Source organism: Podarcis liolepis (genome assembly GCF_965112155.1).
Source record: "Podarcis liolepis genome assembly, chromosome: 14".
Lineage (NCBI taxonomy): Eukaryota > Metazoa > Chordata > Lepidosauria > Squamata > Lacertidae > Podarcis > Podarcis liolepis.
In genome coordinates this window covers 4,305,101-4,325,387 of record NC_139569.1, presented here as the reverse complement: position 1 = coordinate 4,325,387, position 20,287 = coordinate 4,305,101, and the positions used below count along the sequence as shown (strand labels likewise).

General features: G+C 43.9%; 2 protein-coding genes across 3 annotated transcripts in view; both read right to left on the bottom strand.

Annotated features, from left to right (window-relative positions):
• The window catches only part of TTYH3 (tweety family member 3), a 76,152-nt gene that overhangs the window by 9,162 nt on the left and 46,703 nt on the right, over nt 1-20,287 (bottom strand). For both annotated transcript variants that reach the window (XM_083474754.1, XM_083474755.1), the window contains exons 6-12: nt 18,738-18,810; nt 17,192-17,267; nt 6,893-6,948; nt 5,717-5,809; nt 5,532-5,624; nt 4,039-4,175; nt 559-735 (exon numbers count right to left, since the gene is read on the bottom strand). In XM_083474754.1, coding sequence (XP_083330880.1) covers nt 559-735; nt 4,039-4,175; nt 5,532-5,624; nt 5,717-5,809; nt 6,893-6,948; nt 17,192-17,267; nt 18,738-18,810 — 705 coding nt within the window. The remainder of the gene's footprint in view (nt 1-558; nt 736-4,038; nt 4,176-5,531; nt 5,625-5,716; nt 5,810-6,892; nt 6,949-17,191; nt 17,268-18,737; nt 18,811-20,287) is intronic.
• CARD11 (caspase recruitment domain family member 11) overlaps nt 10,549-20,287 on the bottom strand; it is a 335,243-nt gene continuing 325,504 nt past the window's right edge. Inside the window, exon 25 of the transcript XR_014518978.1 lies at nt 10,549-10,566. The gene's annotated coding sequence lies outside the window, so the exon portion shown is untranslated. The remainder of the gene's footprint in view (nt 10,567-20,287) is intronic.

The following is a 20,287-nucleotide window of genomic DNA, read 5'->3' as shown; positions in this document are numbered from 1 at the left end:
AGGGTGGCCTGGGGTGAGTTCTGGGGAACCAGATAGTGAGGCTTGAGAGGCCACATTTGCCCTGGGTCTGAGGTTTCTCACTCCTGATTTGAACACACAGCATCTCTACTGGCAAGTGTTTCCAATATTTAAGTACCACTGAGTCTTTTCCCATTAAGCTCTGCAAATATCAGTTTATCCACTTGCGATACAGAAAGATATAAATAAACTGGCTTGCAGCTGCAGTCACATACAACTCCTTTTTGGTTCTCCAGTAGTAAGTAGCTGCTGCCTTCAACTGTATCCATACATTATCTCTTAAACCAAATACCAGGATCCACTCAGGTACAGATAGCTGAAGAACAGAGCCCCCCTCCTTCCCTCCCTGTTCATCCTCCCACTGCGACTATGTGAAACTGCCAGACCACAGGCCCATTCAAGGACAGTACTACTGACTGGCAGAGCAGTGGCCCGCCCTGGGTCTCAGGAACAGTCCTGCTACTCAGCTAACACTTTTCAGTGGAGATGTCCCTGTGGATACACATTACCCACTCTATGCACTGAGCACCATCTACTCACATGTACTCTGTGACGGGAGCATTGCTGACTGTGTGCGCCGCTGCTGGGATGCTGGTCTCGCTTCCATAGCTGCTCCCACAGCTGTAAAGACTAGGCATGTGCACCCTGTACAAGTTGTCATGCGTTTGCCTGTTCCCTTGAGCAGTCGATTCATCCTCTCCATCATCATCTGAACTCCTGCAGACGGGAGGAAAGTTTCTCTTCAGGGCTGCTGCAGAGCAAACCAGACCAAGCACGTGGTGTTGCTTCTCCTCCCCCCTCTTTTCCCTGCTTCTGAGTATTTCAGTACAGCAACAGCTTCCTTCTCACAGCAACCACCTCCCCACAGAGAACAGAATGACTCAGACCTCCCACAACTGCAGCCTGGGCTTTCAAAGCCTGTCACATTTCTTCCCACAGAGCCTGCCAAATAACTCAGAACCAACAAAGCAGTCTTCCAGGAGCTGGTGCAGGATAGCTGGGGCTGATGGGAATTGCAGTCCAAAACAGCTGGAAGGCATCAGGCTGGAAGAGGCTGGAATACAGGGTGGCAATGAACACAGCCACTGGATGTGTAACTAATCTAAGGGGCCAGTATAATATTAAGACTGTGGGGTAAGGAGGCGGTCACACAGACACAGACACCTTTTTACAAGTTAGGAGATTTCCACATTCTGTCAGTATTATTAACCAGTACTGAAGAATCTCGGGATTGTTTTATATATAGATAGGCCAACTTCTAGCTTACAGCATCTATTTTGTATTTGTTTACTACAATGTCTACTGACTGGAACCTGGGCAAAAATAGTGGTTGTGGCAGAGACAGATGTCAAATGGTGGCTCAAGAGCTGAGGCCAATTGCCTACTGGACTCCAGGAGCCAGCCTATATCCAAGTTGCTGCAGTCCAAAGATCCTAGCACAAAACACAAGCTGCCTGGCAGAGTCTCACAGACACTTGGTCAGAAGCAACTAATTCATACCCCTATTTTATAGAGAAGGCATTCTGAGGCTCAGAAACAGGTGATTAGCACAAAACCAGCCATGGCAAGTTTTGCCAGGTTTTAATGGGTTCATTACGGAGTTAGAAACCCTTGCCAATCCACTACAAATCACCCAGAAATCTACCAGTAGATCCCAACTTACCTTCTTTCTATCCTGTTTTTCCTAACCACAGGATTTAATATTTGTGTCTACACCTGATATGATAGACAGGGGAAGTATTTTCCCCCTATTTGCAGGTTTTTTTGGTACAATACTTTTTCAAAACAGCTCTGTAGATATTTAAAGAATAAATGCACACTCCAAAGCTCACAGAAATAATGAGCAAGTGATAGAGACACTTTGAAAAGTAACGCTATAACCAACCAGGGTGGAGGATGGACTACATTGTATTCTGAAAGAAAAGTCACGAGAAAAAACCTACGCAACACAGGCCACAAGTGTGTAAGGGGTCCAAAGCAGGCAATGGTTAGAAACTTTTAAGTGACAGACAGAATTGGCATGTGGCTTTCGCATGTCTGAAGGAAGAAGAGGAGGAAGGGCAAAGACTATGGTGCAGCAAAACTCTGCCTGGGCTTACATAACCAGCAGCTTATCTGTGGGACCCAATAACCTTCTCAGGTGTAAGATGTGCTGGTTGCATCACATTCAAAGAGTGATCAAGGAATCTGGTTTCCAAACAGTTAATTGGGTAATCTGAAATGTGTTCCACAAGGTGGCAGTGAACATTTGCTGAACAACAGGAATTAAGGGTCAGCAACACAGTATTTTATGTCTCCTGAACATTTTACAGGTCAACCTTATTAAGTGGTCTTTTTGACATTAAAGACAATCCTAATCGCTCCAGGAAGACTTGCCATCCCATGCCAGTCAGTCCTTCCCAAACAGTCATGACATTTCTCTTTTAATGCATATTTTGCAGCCCACGGACGTCATATCCCCTAAACTTAGCGTCTTGAATAGTACTATTGGGTAGTGTGAGGAGTTGTGGCTAATAATGTCTGCTTGAGATGACTTAGTGGGTGTATTTTAGTCCAAAATCTAAAAGACTTCCTTCCCTGCTCCATTTGGCCAGTTTCTCCCAGGGTTCCACATTGCCCTGCCATGTACTGCTTGGGTAGTTTGCTTACATCACACAGAGCTGTCAGCTCCTTTTCCTCAGCCTCTGGAATCCCAGCACGTGGATGACACACAACTATTTTTCCTTTTCATCTAATACCAAAGTCAAAATAAAAAAATTCCTTCCAGTAGCACCTTAAAGACCAACTAAAGAAGTGTGCATGCACACGAAAGCTCATACCAAGAACTAACTTAGTTGGTCTTTAAGGTGCTACTGGAAGGAATTTTTTTATTTTGACTATGGCAGACCAACACGGCTACCTATCTACTATCTAATACCAAAGGCACTGCTGTGGTTTTGAATTGCTGCATGGAGACTGGATGGGGTTAAGGGCTAATAAACTGAGGTTTAATCCAGATGGAGACGTTCCTGTTTAGAAACGAGATGGACCCTAGAAAAGAGATTCACTCCCCTTGAAGAATCAGGTTCGCAGTCTGGGAGCCTGCTCCTGGAGGCAGCTTTATACAGTGGTACCTCGGGTTACATACGCTTCAGGTTACAGACTCCGCCAACTCAGAAATAGTACCTCGGGTTAAGAACATTGCTTCAGGATGAGAATGGAAATCGTGCTCTGGCGACGTAGCAGCAGGAGGCTCCATTAGCTAAACTGGTGCTTCAGGTTAAGAACAGTTTCAGGTTAAGAACGGACCTCCGCAACGAATTAAGTACTTAACCCGAGGTGCCACTGTACCTGGATGACCAGGTGGCAGCGATGGTCAGAAGTGTCTTTGGCCAGCTGAGGCTGGTACACCAGCTGCACCCAATCCCAAGGAAATGGACATCCAGCTTATTGTAACATAGTCTACATGGGGCTCCGACTGAGGAAAGTCAAAGTGTGGACAATTAACCTTTAAAACTTTAAATCGTTTTTGTCCAGGATACCTTAGGGATCACCCTCCCTAAGGTCTGAAGGAGAGGCTCTTCTGTGTCTCAGCGGTATAAGATAGGGTATCTTCACAGTGACTGTTTCCAGATTATGGAACGCCTTGCCCATTGTGTATTGTTTACACTGAGTTGCAACAGCTCTTCAGTGTTTCAGACAGGGGACACTCTAGCCCTACCTGAAGACGCCAGAGATTGAAACCTTCTGCATGCAAAGCAGGTGTTCTAGCACTGAGCTATGGCTGCCGATTCCTGTCTCTTTGATTTGTAAACAACTTAAGACTTTTTCTTAAAAATACTGGGAGGCATATACAATTATCTAAATAAATAAATGCATCGTTTTATACATTGTTGCTTTTTATAAAACTGAACTTTAAATGTTGTAAGTAGCTGTGAGTGGTGCTCTTGTACCAGAAGGAAGAGATATAAACGTTTTTGTAAGCAAAATAAAATAGTCTTGAGTGTGAGGCACCACTGTTCCCTCTGTTTGTGTGCATACCTCTTTTGCTGCCAAGTGTGCGGGACGCTGCACACTATAGAACTGAACATGAGGGCAGTGACAAAGGAGAAGAGAACCAGATAGATAAGCCCTTCCACACCATCATAGCAGAAGCCCGTCAGAGATTGTATGTAATCCTAAAAGGAGAGAAACAGAGCAAACTCTTTCAAGCTCAAGATGGAAGGCAACACTGCCGCCTGGCCTCCCACCTGCACAATTCCTCCATTCAAACATGTGTAGTAACACTGTGTTTTATTTTGTGAGACTGTCATGGGAGCTTTTAAAAAAACGGTTCACCTTCTAAAATTGCACTTTTAAAAATGCAAAAATAATGCAACAGTATAAAAAATAAGAAAAAAGAAATTCAAACCCTATAGTTCTTGGGTGTATTGCTGTAATACATTAAGCATGTTGTTACTGGTCATAGCAATAATTTATAAATCTCATCTATTTTTATTTTCCAGGTATCACATGAGGATGCTCCAAAGGAAATCAGAACTGAAAGAACTCTAACAAGCAGTAGATGCTGACTTTTCATCCTAATGCTTTCTACAGAGACAAATACATTAAAGTCAACACACAGTTATACGCTTGAGAGCTACCATGGCATAGTAGCCAAGAAGCGAAGCCAGGAACCAGGAAGTCACCAGTTCAAGTCCCATGTCTGCTACAGACTGAACTAGGTAGCCTTAGGTAAGCTGTTCTCCCTCAGCCTCAAAACTATCCACCTGCAACGGGCAGGCAATGATAAACCTTGCATGGTTGCTGTAAGGATTACAGAGCTAACACACGCAAGGTACCCCTGAACACTACTAAGTATTATTAAAGTTACAAGAACACCAAAAAGAAGAGGAGAGGCACACTTCTTTCTCTGGCTGTTGCTTTTCAAAATCAGTCTTAGCTAAATATGTACATCATAATCCAAGTGTGTTGCTGCCCTGCCTTCATGCCCCTTCAAGCTTTACACAGAACCATTATCAAATCACTTCAGTGTATCTTTGCTGCCAAGGAAAGGCCAAAATGGCATGCCAACATTGTTTTTTCCTCCAACGGGGAAGGCCACCAGATTCAGCTTGTGTAAAAGTATGTGCCGCTCATGGTGTTCGAATGCCCTTGATGCATGGTGAAGCTCAAGATGAGACAAGCTGCCTTGGGCTGAATGCAGTGTTCTCTGTCTGCAAGTGCTCTTGCGCTAGTGGACAAGTGAGTTTTAATGTTGTGCAACAAAGGAATCCTGCTTATGCATTCTTGCACAACAACATCCCACTAGTGCGAAACATATCATGAGCGGAACAAATATACTACTAAGTGACTTTAACTTAGCACTACATTTGATACAACCTCTAGTTTCCTTGCAGAAAATACAGTTGGGGCCCACCTGGTTTTCTATATTCTGTCCTTTCGCAGTATACCATATCCCAGCTTTTCACACCACAGCTCTATAGCTACAAGAACCAAGTGATTTACTGTATTTCCTGCCCACTGGTACTCACCAAATGGAGACTCCGACAGTCCACCAGGGCAGTCAGGTGCTGCAGGTTGCTTTCAGTGGTATTCAGAACTCCCTGGATTTGACTGATGTGCTCCTAAAAGCAAAGATGTTAGACAGGTATTGGAATGCAAAGCTGGGCATTTTCTTTACTGGGTTTGTGGAAAGGAATAATTCATCAAGCTTTACCTTGGAAGCAGGGTATTCTTTGACGGCAGACTTCATCAGCTCCAGCACATCATCCTGCATTTCTACCAGGACCTTGTGGCTTCCCGACAGCTTCTGCTCAACACAAACATCATACTTCAGTCATCAGGGCCAAGGCAAGTCAGCAGGCATGCAATGACTACATCTCGATTTGACAAGCTGCCCTAAATTATTGAAGCACTGTCTAGAAGAGTAGCCACCAGTATCCTACACAGGAGAACTGTAGTGTGTCACACTGTGAATTAGAAGCAGGCAGGATGGGGGTGGAAGGCCCCAGGTTCAAATCCCCCCTCAGGCATAAGGCTTACAAGGTGACTTTGTCAGCCTAAGCTGCCTCACAAGCTTTCTGAGAGAGGAAAGGCAAAGGCCTTTTGTGAAAACAAGACTCTGAAACAAAAAAAGTCAGTCTTTATTTTGTGCTTCTTTCCAGGTCTGCAGGTTTCCTATGTACATTGGAAAGTGGGTGGCAAAATTCAGAGTTGGTGTTCCATGTTTATAAAGAAAACACACTCCAATTAGCAAACTACAGGCACACCAAAGTTTTCATTACATAAACACACCCTGTGGTTTGCTTGTTTTCCTTGTATTATGATTTATTTTTAAAAATACCTGAAGGAGACACAAATTTCGTAGTCTAAATTGTTTTCAAACGTTGTGCCAGGGCGATTAGCTTTATGTACCAGGCCTTTGGGCTTTTGCTGCAATACCCTGTGTGATTGCTACTCAGATAATTTACCAGAGAGCCTGACCTCCTGAGAGAAGACTGGGTGACCAACCAGGTTGCTGTCCCCATAGGGATCATTTTTTGTTTCTGCGCCTGGAAGGGGGTTGTGTGGTGACCTGAATGTGAAGACATGGGTCAGTTTCCATAGCAAATAGCTGTTTTCACATTAATTAAGAGCCCTTCCTTGCTGCTCCCCTAATCAAATATTGGCGAGCGTTTCCTGGCATTTGCTTTGAGAGCAGATGAGATCATAGTGAGACAAGGCGAATGGCCAATCCTCCTGCCCATTGTTCTTACTACATTCGTTTGGGCTCTCCTTTTTAGCAGCAGATGAAAAATTACTCTGACGTTTCGGAGAAGCTAGCTTGTTAAGACTCCTGGTCATGTCAAAGCACAGCTTAGTGAAAGAGAAGTGTGTGGGCTGAGGAACTCACCTGCTGAAACGGATTTAGGGAGCCAGCATTGCAGACAAGATAATAGTTCAGAGTATCTGTCAAAAGGGAAGACAAAAAAAGGGGTAGCAATCAAGGCTTCATATCTGCCTCTGGTTACAGCTTGCTATTCCTGTAATACCTGAATATTTTGTTCTGAACAACCTGCCAAACAGGTATGCCCTAGAAAAATTGCCAGAGGGGTGGGAGGGTGTGGCATGAAATGAAGCTCAATGAATCTTCAAAAACAAATATTCTCAAATGTGATGGTATTTAAAAAATATCGCCACCACACAAAATTTCTCTCCTGTATCACATCTGTGGCACTGTATTAAAAAGAGACAAGGCTATTTTAAAAGAAATTTTTAACTAATCACATGACTTTTCTGGAGACGCTGTTCAAAAGTATCATACCACTAAGAGCCGACAGTCTTCCTCTAACCTCTGCATCAAACATAATGCATGATGTTCTCCCTCCTACTCCTCATGGAGTGTAAAAAGGGCTTTAAAAAACAAATATTTGAACAGATAAAAATGCTGGTATTGGGATGGGGGGACAAAACAGGTAGGCTGACTGAAGAACTGGATGGGGGGCAGAAAAGAGCCAGGAACAAAGTGGAGGGGGGTGGGACAGAGTTCAACCTGCACCAGACACCCTGCACACTCTCTCTCTCTCTCTCTCTCTCTCTCTCTCTCTCTCTCTCTCACACACACACACACACACACACACACACACACGTGAGAAAGCAGACTTTCTTTTATTCTCAGGTGTATAAGAGACTGAAGAAAAAATTGATTACTTGAGCATGAGTTAACTTGAGCTGGCCAGTCATTTCTCGCATGCAGAAGGACTGACATTCCCCACTGTGTAAAGGACAATGTGCCAACGGCAATAAACGCAACTGCCAATCTGATAAAAGGAAGCCCAACAAAGAGCTGCTTCTTGGGCACCAGCTTCAGATAATTTTTCTGAGAAGGCAAGAGGTGCATTTAGGCACCTAACTTTGGTATAACATCCAGAAGAGGACCTACCTCAGGCTGATACAATACAGAATAAAGTCCTTTTCAAAACACGAGAAGGGCCCTCACACTGCTTTCTCACCCAATTGCATATACAAGCACTACTACTACTAGGTTTCTACATCATTCCTAAATACTGTCACCGAAAAGGAAAGGAAAATGAGCTCATACAACATTTCACAGCCTGGCTTTTAATCCATTGTTGCTATAGCTGCGGTGGGAGTGAGTTATGCACAACCAACCATTTTCTCCCCAATTCGCCCTGTCAGAGCCGTCCTGAACCAGTTTTAATGGGATTCCCATTTCTCACCCTTAGTCTCTTTGGCTCAGCTTCCATGCCTCCTCCATAAGGCACGGTCACGGACAACAGCCACAAGCAAACAAATAAAAAATAAGGAAGCCACAAGGAAGCCTATGGGACTTGTATTTTGGTCTACACACCCTGCACATGGTGAAAAGGAGGTGGGGGGAAAGCAGTTGTTCTAATTGACCATGGTTTTGTAGGGGAAGAAAAAGAAACAGCCAGAAAAGGGGAGCAGCAGCCAGTGAACAGAGCTGGCCAGACTTCCTCCTTGTTTCACTGCACTTACCATTAATATTGAACACAGTTTCCAGAAACCAGTGCACATGCTGGAGAGACAGCTTCGTATGGGGCCGCCTGCCTGCTAACCAGGGAACCTGACAGCTGTTATTTATAATTCATTAGCCCGCTTTGGGGCTGCTTCCAGCTGCTGCACCTTCTCTCACCCACTGAATTTCTCTTTGGGAGGACTTGTGCTTGCAGCTCAGCTGAGCCAATCCAATGGTAATCAGCAGAAACTGAGAAAGTAGGGGCCTCCTACGTGTATTCCCCAAAAGGGGTTTTCCCATGAATGACTAGGAATGGACGACTATCCATCAGACTACTAAGCATTTGACCCCAAGAAAAAAACCTCTGTATCCAGGTCTGTATTCATGAGCAGGCCTTTCCAGAGCAAGAGCAGAGTCAACATACTAGCACAGCGTTCAAAGCTATTCCTCTACACATGGCAATGTACTCTCATGTATGCATCAAGCCACAAGGGGAAACAACAAATTCCAGTGAACCTGAACACCCCTAGATTCTACTGATGTTAACTCCTTGGTAAGGCTATGACTTGGGGTAAACATGTGTATGTCAATTCAAACCTCTACTGTTAAAGAAGAAGTCATTTATTTACAGATTGCCCTTCATCCTACAGGATCGCAGGGCTGTGAACACACAAGACAAAACAATGCAACAATTAATTAAAAATGTAATTGAAACACCACACTGGGCTAATAAAACAATTCAGCAGGAGCATAGCCATGCCCACTTACAGGCTGCCAACAAAGGTTGTGTGAACAGATGTGTTTTAAGCTGTCATCCACAAACCATCAGTGCCAAGGGCAGCCTTTATCTCTAGAGCAGAGGAAGTTCCACAAATCGAAGGGCTGCAGCCCATGATAACTGATTCATCATTCCATGGTTATGGGAATGCTGCTCCAGGCAAGAAACCACAGGACTGACTTTAGGACACAGACCAGACATTCTTTCAAAATGCCACAAGCTGGATTGATGCACACAACACACCCCTTGGATGAGCTCACAGCCAGACGTGGATGGGGAGTGCTGCAGAGAAGCATGCAGGCTTAGGTAGTCTAGACCTGCCTTAGGTGACCGTTGAACACACCAGTGAAATAAAGACATGCTGCTCCACACAGCATTGGATTAGTAACATGAAGGAGTATCAGCATCCCAGCAGTGATCAACAGATTTCAGAAGCAGGTGCACTCTATTCCTGGAGCATTCATACAGCTTGAATTATATTGTCACAGGCCAGACTCTTAGGTATGCCAAGAATAGCTTGCTATACTTTTCATTCAGTGCTTGAGCACCGAAGCAGAAACATGGGAAGTGGGTCAAAGCAAGTACCTCACAGAATCCATGTCACACAAGCCGTGTAGCCCATATTGATCCTGTATATTGCCACATGTGATGCAGACATGCAGGGATGGGGTGGGCTCTGGATGCCCACCCATCTAAAACAGTGCAGATGTGTCTCTACTGCACACAGACAACTGTGGATGACTTCAGGACACTAGTGTGATTGCCTGCACCTCAGTGATCCAAAGAGAGTGACAATTCTGATGAGAAGGAGTGAAAAGTCTCTCTTTAATGCCAGTTTTCTGAGAGGGGCATATCAGCAAAGTGGGCTGCTCTTAGGCGAGCCTGGAGAAATCAATAATTCAGTGCAACTACCCAATGCATGAAGAAGTTGTGCTGTGCGTGCGTATGACTTGTCTATTGGGTGGGGGGAAGCCACACTGACAGTTCTGGAAATTGAAATCCTGTTCGCAGAACGTGCATAGCATGAGTGGATGGGAGAACAGGCTGCCCTGTCAGCATCCCTCAAACACCACCTAGAAATCCCCCACCCCCACAATAATTCAGTCTATGCTGTCTATCTGGTACAGTGGCACCTCAGGTTAAGTACTCAATTCATTCCGGAGGTCCGTTCTTAACCTGAAACTGTTCTTAACCTGAAGCACCACTTTAGCTAATGGGGCCTCCCGCTGCCGCCGCACAATTTCTGTTCTCACCCTGAAGCAAAGTTCTTAACCTGAGGTACTATTTCTGGGTTAGAGGAGCCTGTAACCTGAAGCGTCTGTAACCTGAAGCGTATGTAACCCGAGGTACCACTGTATTGGGTTCAACATCCAGGGAGACCAGAAAGGTGTTGTGGAGAAAGGGTTATTTTACTTTAAGGGGTTGTTATAAAGGTAAAGGTAAAGGTACCACTGCCGGTACGGGCCAGTCTTGACAGACTCTAGGGTTGTTCGCTCATCTCACTCTAGAGGCCGGGAGCCAGCGCTGTCCGAAGACACTTCCGGGTCATGTGGCCAGCATGACGAAGCTGCTCAGGCAAGCCAGCGCAGCGTACGGAAACGCCGTTTACCTTCCCACTAGTAAGCGGTCCAACCTTGATAGAAAGGGGATAGGGAAAGATTCAACAACCTAACAGGGGTCAAAAACCTGGCCCCCACAAAGCCTTCCATGGGTGAACTTGGGCAGGCTCCTCAGCCTCTGAGCTTTCTTTTCTGTTTTTTAAGTAAGTCTCTAGCCCTCCAAGAAAGTTATGGGACAAAATGTGCAGGCACCTTCCAAGCGATTTCTGCGAAATGAGAGTGTAGCCACCTTGTATATCTGTCCTGGTACTAAGATCGTCAGGGGTGGTTCTCTCTCAGTTGCACAATGGGATAGACAAAGGCATATTTAATCAACCCTCATCCTATTCACACTATATAGGGAGCAGAGGTGATTAAAGAGACCCCCTGACTCCATTTCAGAGGGAATGGTTATGATAGGACCCATGAAGCTTAAGCTTATTTTATTTATGTCATAGAATTTGTACACCGTTTGATTGTAAAGCACCTCCAAGTGGTTTGCAAAAATATAGAACAACATGGAGACAAATCCACAACCATACTTTAAAATATACAGAAGTTTAAATGTTGGTGTTCACACAGCACAGGAAGAGGTCCAAACACCAAGAAGAGGTCTGCTTGTGCCTTGCACCTGTCAAAACTTGTTTGCTGCCAAGGGAAGATGGTAATTTAGAGTAGAGAATCAGCAGAGGGAAGAGGTTTTTAACCCTTTCCCCACTTGTTGCTTCTCTGCTCCAGATCACTAGGGAGTGGGGTGTCTGAAGTAAAGGAATGATGGGGTGGTGGTGTAAACTAACCATGCACTTCCCCATTCCAAAGCAATCCCTTGCAAAATGAATGTTCTCCTTTAGAAGTAGCATATTGGTTTTTCCAGCTCAGAGGGGATTATGACAATACATGTATGAAGACCAATGGTGATGAGCTCAGAGACCTTGACAACTACTAATTAAGGGAAAGCGTCCCCACGCTCTCTAATTACTTCCCTCCTCCGCCCATCATAGACCTGTTAGAAATGAGAGACTTTTCAGCCCAGATACATGGTGTCTGATGCAGCATCATTCCAGTCAGTTATCCAGACACAAAACATCTTATTGTACATCACCTCTGAACTTTACTGAATCACTTGGTAATAAAACACAATCAGCTGGAAGGACTGGGGCTGGCAAATGGCCTCCTGTCTTGAAAACAAACGTATTGGCTGCACTGGGGTTCCCTTAGCAGTGCAAGATGATTATCCCATCAGCGTCCAACTCTATTGGCCTTATCATACTTAATGAATACTAGATGAGCTGAGCATATAATAATCTAGCCTTCCTGCACACCAAATTGCTTCATTTCCCTCTGCTCCATTCCACCCCCCTCCACACAGCATGTGGAAAAACAAAACAAAAAGAATCTCATCTCATCTCTAAACTGTGAGTGGAGAAGATGATACACTTAATCAGATTATCTTCTGCACCATTTATTCTGCTTAGATTTGAAACATGCCAACGTAATTTGGGTATATTTAAAAGCATTTCAATTTCTGCTATTCACTGTTGTTGTTTTCCAACAGGAGGAAAAATGCCACACTATCCTACAATTAAATGCAACTATGGATATAAGGATCATGCATCATACAGAAGATCACATCTATCGGTCTGGCTGGGATGCTATCAAAACAAGCAATTTATATCCCTGATTAGGAAAAGCAAGCTTGATTTTAATTTCAAATTTTCTTCAGTCAAGTTACTTATGGAAAATTCCCCTATCAAAAGCTCTCCAGCTCAAGGATCTCTTCTGTATTTCTTAAACTCAAGTTGCCTTAGCTAGTCCTGGGTCTTGGCAAAGGGGAGACAAATCTGGCCCCATCCATCCACCAAAGTAGGACCAGTTTGCTTCCCCAAACCCTGCCAGAAAAACAACAACACACTGAGCTCCAAATGGTAGTTACTTGGGATTGCAGAACTGAAGGGAAGCATTTCTCTGGCCTCTGTCACCAGCTAGGAGACTTAGGACACTAGAAGATTGACTCCCAGGAAGTATATCATGACAAGGGGTAGATCAACGTTGCCTCATCTGTTGGTTGAAGGAGCAGCTGCTGCCACCCTTGCTTTCCTCTTCCCTCCCCATTCCTTTTTCCTTTTGTGTTATGTCTAGCAGATTGTGAGTCTGTAGGCAGAAACTACCATATATAGACAATTATGAAGTTGCAGATATAGAGCGCAAGGTTCATCTATTTTATGGAATCAGAAAAGCTTCCTTTACCATCTCTTTCAGGGTATGTATCAGGGACTAGCAGCTGAATGGCACACTGAAGTTGCAGGGGCGTTAAAAAAAATAAAATAAACAAGAAATACATATCACTGAGGAACACCCAGCTGACTTCCCCGTTAGTCAAGTGGGGGATATACGTGGATGGAGTGGCTGCAAGGGAACCTTTGGGCAGCACACCCTTGGGGGAGGGATATTGCCTGGCCTACCCCAAAATAGCTCCTCCACAAAAAGTAGTCACTGGCCAAAATTTTATATTTGCCCAAATTGCGCCAGAATGCTTTGGAGTGGTTCTGCAATTGCTGTGCTGCCCCCTTGTGCACTTCTAGTCTCCTTGGCCATAGTATGTGGCTTGGCACTCTTGTCTTGAGTAGAGTCTGGGGACACTGTTATGGAGGCCCCTTTCCACAGCACCCCTACTCTCTTGCTTGCAGCACAGAGTTATTTGGTCGGGGGGGGGGGGTAGAGTAGTCCTTGCTTTTTGGAGCATGTACTGAATGGTTGCCCCACCACCACCTTCCATGTCTAAATACATGGCTATATCATGTTTATTTTCACAGATGGGTTAATAAAACCAGGAGTTGTTTATGCATTATAAAGAAACAAATCTTTGTTGGCAGGGTTAGGGGATAATCTTAAATCACCAGTTACTAACAAATGTTGTTTCCGTGTACACAGTAAGATATCAATGCAGATATACAGTTGCTTAAAAATAAATAAATAGGTAGCTAAACCACATTGTTGACAGAACTATCCCTGCCATGAAGGAAGTCTGCAAAGCCCCATTAGAATCCTGCACAAGCACCACAGCTGTCACCTGCTCACCCAAGGAGCAGTTCAGCCATCTATTCTGCCTCCCCCTTTCCCGCCTCGACTGCTATCGAAGCACCGTTTTGTCAAATGGACCGTTACCTACCGAGACCCAAATTGAAGGCATCATTCATCTGCTACCTTTCTCAGTCTAGATCAGGTGAGGCAAAGCCCAAGAGAGCACATTACTCAGCTAAGGTGTTCAATTACCCCTTTGTCACAGATGTGTCAAGAACCTCTGCTACTAAGCCTAACAAATTAGTGCAGAGAGCTCAGGCTTCCCAGGGCTAAACACAGCTGAATGCTGAGTTTATACAAAGACCCTGAGGCAGGAAACCCTGGATTTCAGCATTTGTGAACATGCATGCAGCTTACTGGGGGAAGGGTACAGACATTTCAGTATTTCTCTACCCTATCCCCAATTTCTTTGAATTTGTAGAGCAGAAGAACAGAAACATCAGTTAATGCCATTTAACAAATAATCACTGATTCAAATTTAAACCAATTTTAAATCAGTGGTGTCTCCTGCAAAAGAGGGTTTGTCTATAAATAAATGTCTCTTGATTCTGAAAACACATAATAGATGTTTTTCTTATATTTTGTTCAGAATGAAAAACATTATTTGTTAAATGCCTTCAAGCTACAAATTGTATTTAGAAATAAGAACATTTTCACTGTTTTATCTCTTTAGTTATAAGCAGTGTTAGAAACTCAGATATATAAGGTAGGTGCCAAATGGCTCCTTATACCAAGGTGTGTGAAAACCTTCAAGATCCAATGATCTCCAGGCAGGCACTGTCAGCATTGCCCTTGAGCCAGTGTCACCAACTGGACTCATCCACTTCAGCCCCGACTGGGCTAGGCGAGCTGGGTAGCACTTCCAGAGACCACCTTCTACACAGGAACAGGTCAAAGTGCTGTGGACTCACAGAGTTGTGAGCACCGGATTCACTTCCACAAGAAGACAGTCGTTGCACAGCAGAGTCTAGCAGAGTATATAAACAACTCGGAGAGCAGCTCTGTAGAATATCTTCTTTATTCTATCTACAACTATAATACACAACTATATACAGAGCTAAATAGGTCTAAGCATAAATGAATGCTGAACCGCACTGAGTGCCTGCACTGAGCAACCTTATCTCTACACACGATCTCTAACACTCAGTCTCTCTCTCTCTCTCTCTCTCCCCCCCCCCCTGACTGACTGACTTGGTGCTGGAGCAGAATAAGTAGAGAGCAGAACACGCCTCCTCCTCTCGGGAGTATCAGCAGACTCCTCAGGAGATTCTTGGATATGGGAGGGGTGAAATCTCCTCAGGCACCAGAAGATGTCAGGCACCAGCCTGATGCCCAGGCATCTTCACTTGGTCACATGCCAGGTGCAAAATGTGCCTGGCACTTGGCTAATTTCGAATACTGGTTGTAAGCAAGGATTTTTACACTAGAAATCATGGTGGAATGATGGTGCAAAAAACTGTTAGCATACTGGAAATGATAGTGGCTGAAACCAATTTATTTATTCTTGGATTGTAACAAAACATTCATTTTCTACATCATGGGGAGAACTGCACAGCTTATTGTAGAATGTCTATCACCTGCTAACTGACAAAGCTCTTTCAAAAAGGTGGATCTTGGATAATCCAGCAAGGCAGCTAGGTTAATCTGTCTATTTATTTTAAGAATCATGCAAGTCATAGTTAATCTGTGTTAACTGTTAAGAGACCCTGAGCACACAGTTTTGTGTTGTAGATTTAAACACACACACTAGTGGTCTACTGGGTTTCTTTCATCGTCTAATGTTTTACTGCTGTTGCACTTGAATCTGAATTTCCAAAAAATGTCAATACAGTCCCATACTACACTTTTAAGGAAACATATTTCTCTCTTTCTTAATGTTCCAGCCTATTTAACTGCCCTTTCTGGCATGACAGGGGACTGGATGCTTTTAAATTGAGATGCTCACTCGTTCTGGCTTTTATTTTGCTTTCAAAAGAGATCTCATATTCCCAGAACTACAAAAAGCCAAGATCAATCCACAGAAACATGAATCACAGTTTCAACACATGAATGGATTTCCCGTTGTTTACATAGCCATCATACCAAATCCACTTGCATCTATTTGTGTGGAGTCACCAACACGGTATGAGCAGTGGCTACTTTGAATTATATTTCCACCAACTGGGCTTCTTTCCTTATATACAGAAGTCATTTAAGCAATCGCAGGTTCTTTAAGGAAACTGGTCAAGGCTGAGGCACAATCCCTCAGTCAGTCAATCAGATTCTCTCACAGATATCCACACTGGAAAGAGAAGCTGCTGAATTGCAACTCATTACCAAACTTAAAACCATGGAGAGACCTGGTCTGAACAGAGACATTGGATTCTTATCTCATTATACATGACTAAGCCATTTCTCACCTTCTCACCCCTTGCCTTTTCCTGTAAGACCTATTACAGTCGTAAGAGTCGTCAACAGGCTCATCTCAGCTATCTGCCAATCTCCCATTCCCACCACCCTTCTCAGTAATACCCCTCCCCACCTTCTCACTATATAGAAGGATCTGGCAACTTCTGTTTCAGTGTATCTGAAGAAGTGTGCATGCACACGAAAACTCATACCAGGAACTAACTTAGTTGGTCTTTAAGGTGCTACTGGAAGGAATTTTTTTATTTTGACTATGGCAGACCAACACAGCTACCTATCTGCAACAGATATCCACACACTCACCCATAAAAACAAAACCTTGCCTATCCCCTGTCTCATATGCTTCCACTAAGACCTTGGACAACCCCTTGAATCATAGAATCATAGAGTTGGAAGAGACCACAAGGGCCATCGAGTCCAACCCCCTGCCAAGCAGGAAACACCATCAGAGCACTCCTGACATATGGTTGTCAAGCCTCTGCTTAAAGACCTCCTTGGTCACATACTGTTTTATTGGGAGAACTAGGACTTGGGGGAAGAGATGCTACAATGCCCATATCAGAGGACCTTCTTTGAAGATGCCAATTGTCATTGCCTTGCTGTTCCGCTGCACTGGAAGCCAAGACATCCGGGTCATGCCATGGCGTATTCAATGGAGACAAAAGGGACAGAGGAGGGGGAAAGGCAAAGGGGGAATACAGTACCCTGACACCAGAGCTTATGCCAGGCCTCGGTTCACTGAGATGAACCAAGATTCTGGTGACATGGGCCATCCTCACACCTCCTACCCTCTTCAACCTAACCCTCCATTTCCTGCCTTTCTACAAAACACAAAATGCAGTCATTTACCTGTACTTAGCACCGCATAATCCTCTACCACTCTGGAGATGTAGGCATCAGGGTTAACGCAGAAGTCACTGGAACCCTAAAGGAGAGCAGAGATGACACAAGTAGTAAGAAACACAGGGGGAGAAATAATAGCCACGCAGAGCACAAAAACATTTTATCCCCCGCCCCGATGTGACCCTTCCCAATTTGATCTTCAAACGTATCTTTGAAATCATGATTTTATAAAAGCATCCAGTTCTAAGAATGTATGGCACTTCTGCAGAAGATCTACACGTTCAGGGTGTCTGATTTCTATCCAACCATCTGGATATGATGAAAGATGCACACCTCATCTCATCTACCTGCTTTCCACCCACCCCAACAAATCTCTCTATATGTAGAAGATAGCAGATCTAGGGGGAAATCAGCCAGTTTTTGATGTTCAGGAAGGAGTTTTTGTGGTCAAGCATTCAAATATGGAAACTCCCCACCATCAGCACTAACACATAAACTTTAAGCAGTCTAGTCCAGGAAAACTTTGCCCACTTGATTCTGCTGAAAGTATAAAATGTAAGTATAAAATGCCTCCCATTTTAAAAGGGGGGCACTGGTAGTAGCAACCCTGTTTCTCCAAAAGCTTTTTGTCAAGAAATGATACATATCAACAGCTCCTTGAAGTGTAGAAAAATAAGGCTTACAGTAATTTTTAAAAATAAAGACAAAGAAGCTTCATTGTCTCTACACAGGAACAATGTGTAAACCACAGTCCCACATAACTGCTACTAGAAGCTGCAGCCTTGATTCACTTACACCATGGGTGCAGTGCTTGGAGCTAGAGCAGCCAACATGATGGTGCCACACTACACCTTCCACCATTCCTGACCACTGGCTAGACCAGCTGGGGCTTGTGGGAGTTGTAGTTCAGCAAACATCTGGAGGGCTTCATAATACAGTGGTACCTCGGGTTACAGACGCTTCAGGTTACAGACTCCGCTAACCCAAAAATAGTACCTCAGGTTAAGAACTTTGCTTCAGGATGAGAACAGAAATCGTGCGGCGGCAGTGGGAGGCCCCATTAGCTAAAGTGGTACCTCAGGTTAAGAACAGTTTCAGATTAAGAACGGACCTCCGGAATGAATTAAGTTCTTAACACGAGGTACCACTGTACTTATCCCTAGCCTGGAGGAATCCCATTATTCCTGCCCCCCACATATGGGCAGAGGGTAGAGGAGAATTTGAGAGATCTCCCATTCTCCCTGCTCTGAATGGCTTGTGCTACCTTGGCAGGTGTGGGGGGTGGGCAGGGAAGAGGCATGGGCCTATTGGGACTTAATTTTTTTGATTGTTAATTGTTCTATCCAATTTTAATATTGTGATTTTGCACTGTAGTAGTAGTAGTGATAAAAATAATAATAATACACATGGGTGCTGCTCCTGTGGTACAGGTGGACTGCACCCTAGGGTTCTTTTTTTATTTAGCAGTAAATAATGTGTCAATGGAGAGAATGGTTCACCTGTAAGCAAACAGCAGTGCAAGGTGTGTGAGCTTTGTATCATAGCCACTTACCACAGCAACAGCTAACTCCAGACCCAGGGACCCCCAGCTCACAATGAGGGCAAGCACCCCTAGAAGACACACTCTGCAGGAGAAAGAGAAACAGGCTCAGTTTGGCAGACACCTTGGCTCCATTCTAATACCTTAATCTGAAGCGTAGCTTCTAATTTAGAGTTCAAAGCAGTAAGGAGGAGGAAATGTTGCCAAACAATTTACGTTTCCATAACTGGAAATCTGAAGGAGTAGCTGCTTCGATAAGCACCCTGACCTCTTTGTTGTGGAATAACAGCGCTATATAAATAATTATTTACAGGAAACCTCAAAGCAGGCCACTTATGAACAGAACAGTTACTTTGCAGTTCATTTTTTGCCCTATGCCCTTCATATTTGGAATCGGTGAATTTTCTTCTTTCCTTCTACACCTGAAAGGCACAAGACCAAATTCTGCTGGCTCACAACTTTGACGGGGATTTGAGGATTGAATGAGCAGGACAAATAGTTTTAGGTTCTCTTCTCCTGAAGATTGGCTGTGAGGAGACACTGCCCAAAGGGTCTGGGACTGCAGTCTAAAGGTGCGAACAGCAAACATACATATTGTTGTGCAAGGAACACTGTGCGGTCCAGCTACTGGCCTGGAGCTGTATTTCACACCCCTGACTTTTAAGAGTACCCATAAGAAGCCATCGGCCTGACCATTAAACACCAAGCACAACAGTAGAGAAAACACCGAAGTGTGAGAGACTTCTCAACTTCTCACACATTTTTTCTCTTCTTTGCAAGTGAAACTGTTGGCAATTTTTAAAAATACGTATCTTTTGTAATTCTGTAGGGCAGGAAAAAATGTTTTCTGTTATGCGACTATTTATATCCTGCTTTTTTGCCTTAAGAATCTCAACTAACAATGTAATAAAATCAGGTTGTGTGATCAAGCAGGCACTCTGTCTCTTGGTAAAGCAGCCCAGATCCATGACCATCCCGCCATTTTGAGTTGCAAATGCTACAAGGGTGATAGGCAACAGAACAGACATATTGCAGACTGAAGAGATTTTTTTCTAGAAAGCTAACAGGTTCCATATTTTTTTGTGTTTTAATATTTTGTTAGATGCTGCCCAGAGTGGCTAAGGAAACCCAGTTAGATGGGCAGCATATAAACAATATAATAAATAATAATAAAATAAAATAACAATAACAATCATTCTTAAAAGTAGCATAAGCAGGATCTGAGTAGCATAAGCCAATTCTGTATGCTCAGGATAGCAGTAGATTTGTGTTTCTATTCCATTCTCACTGGCAAAAAAACCCCTGAAACTAGAGGACATTTAAAAAATAGCTTTGATTGCAGTTTATTTCTAAACTGGCCAGAGAGCTTTGCTGTGCAAACAAACAAACACTGCATTGAGGGGGGACAGTCCAAAAGGGAAAGAGAGAGCTATACACACATCCTCTGACACTCTTACATTAGTTATTTGGATCTCAGCCCTTATCATTGCTGGAAATCCTTAGAACCGGCGTCTAATTGTTAAGTCCAGGTCTCTGGAATTCTTGAATATTGCCAGTAAAAC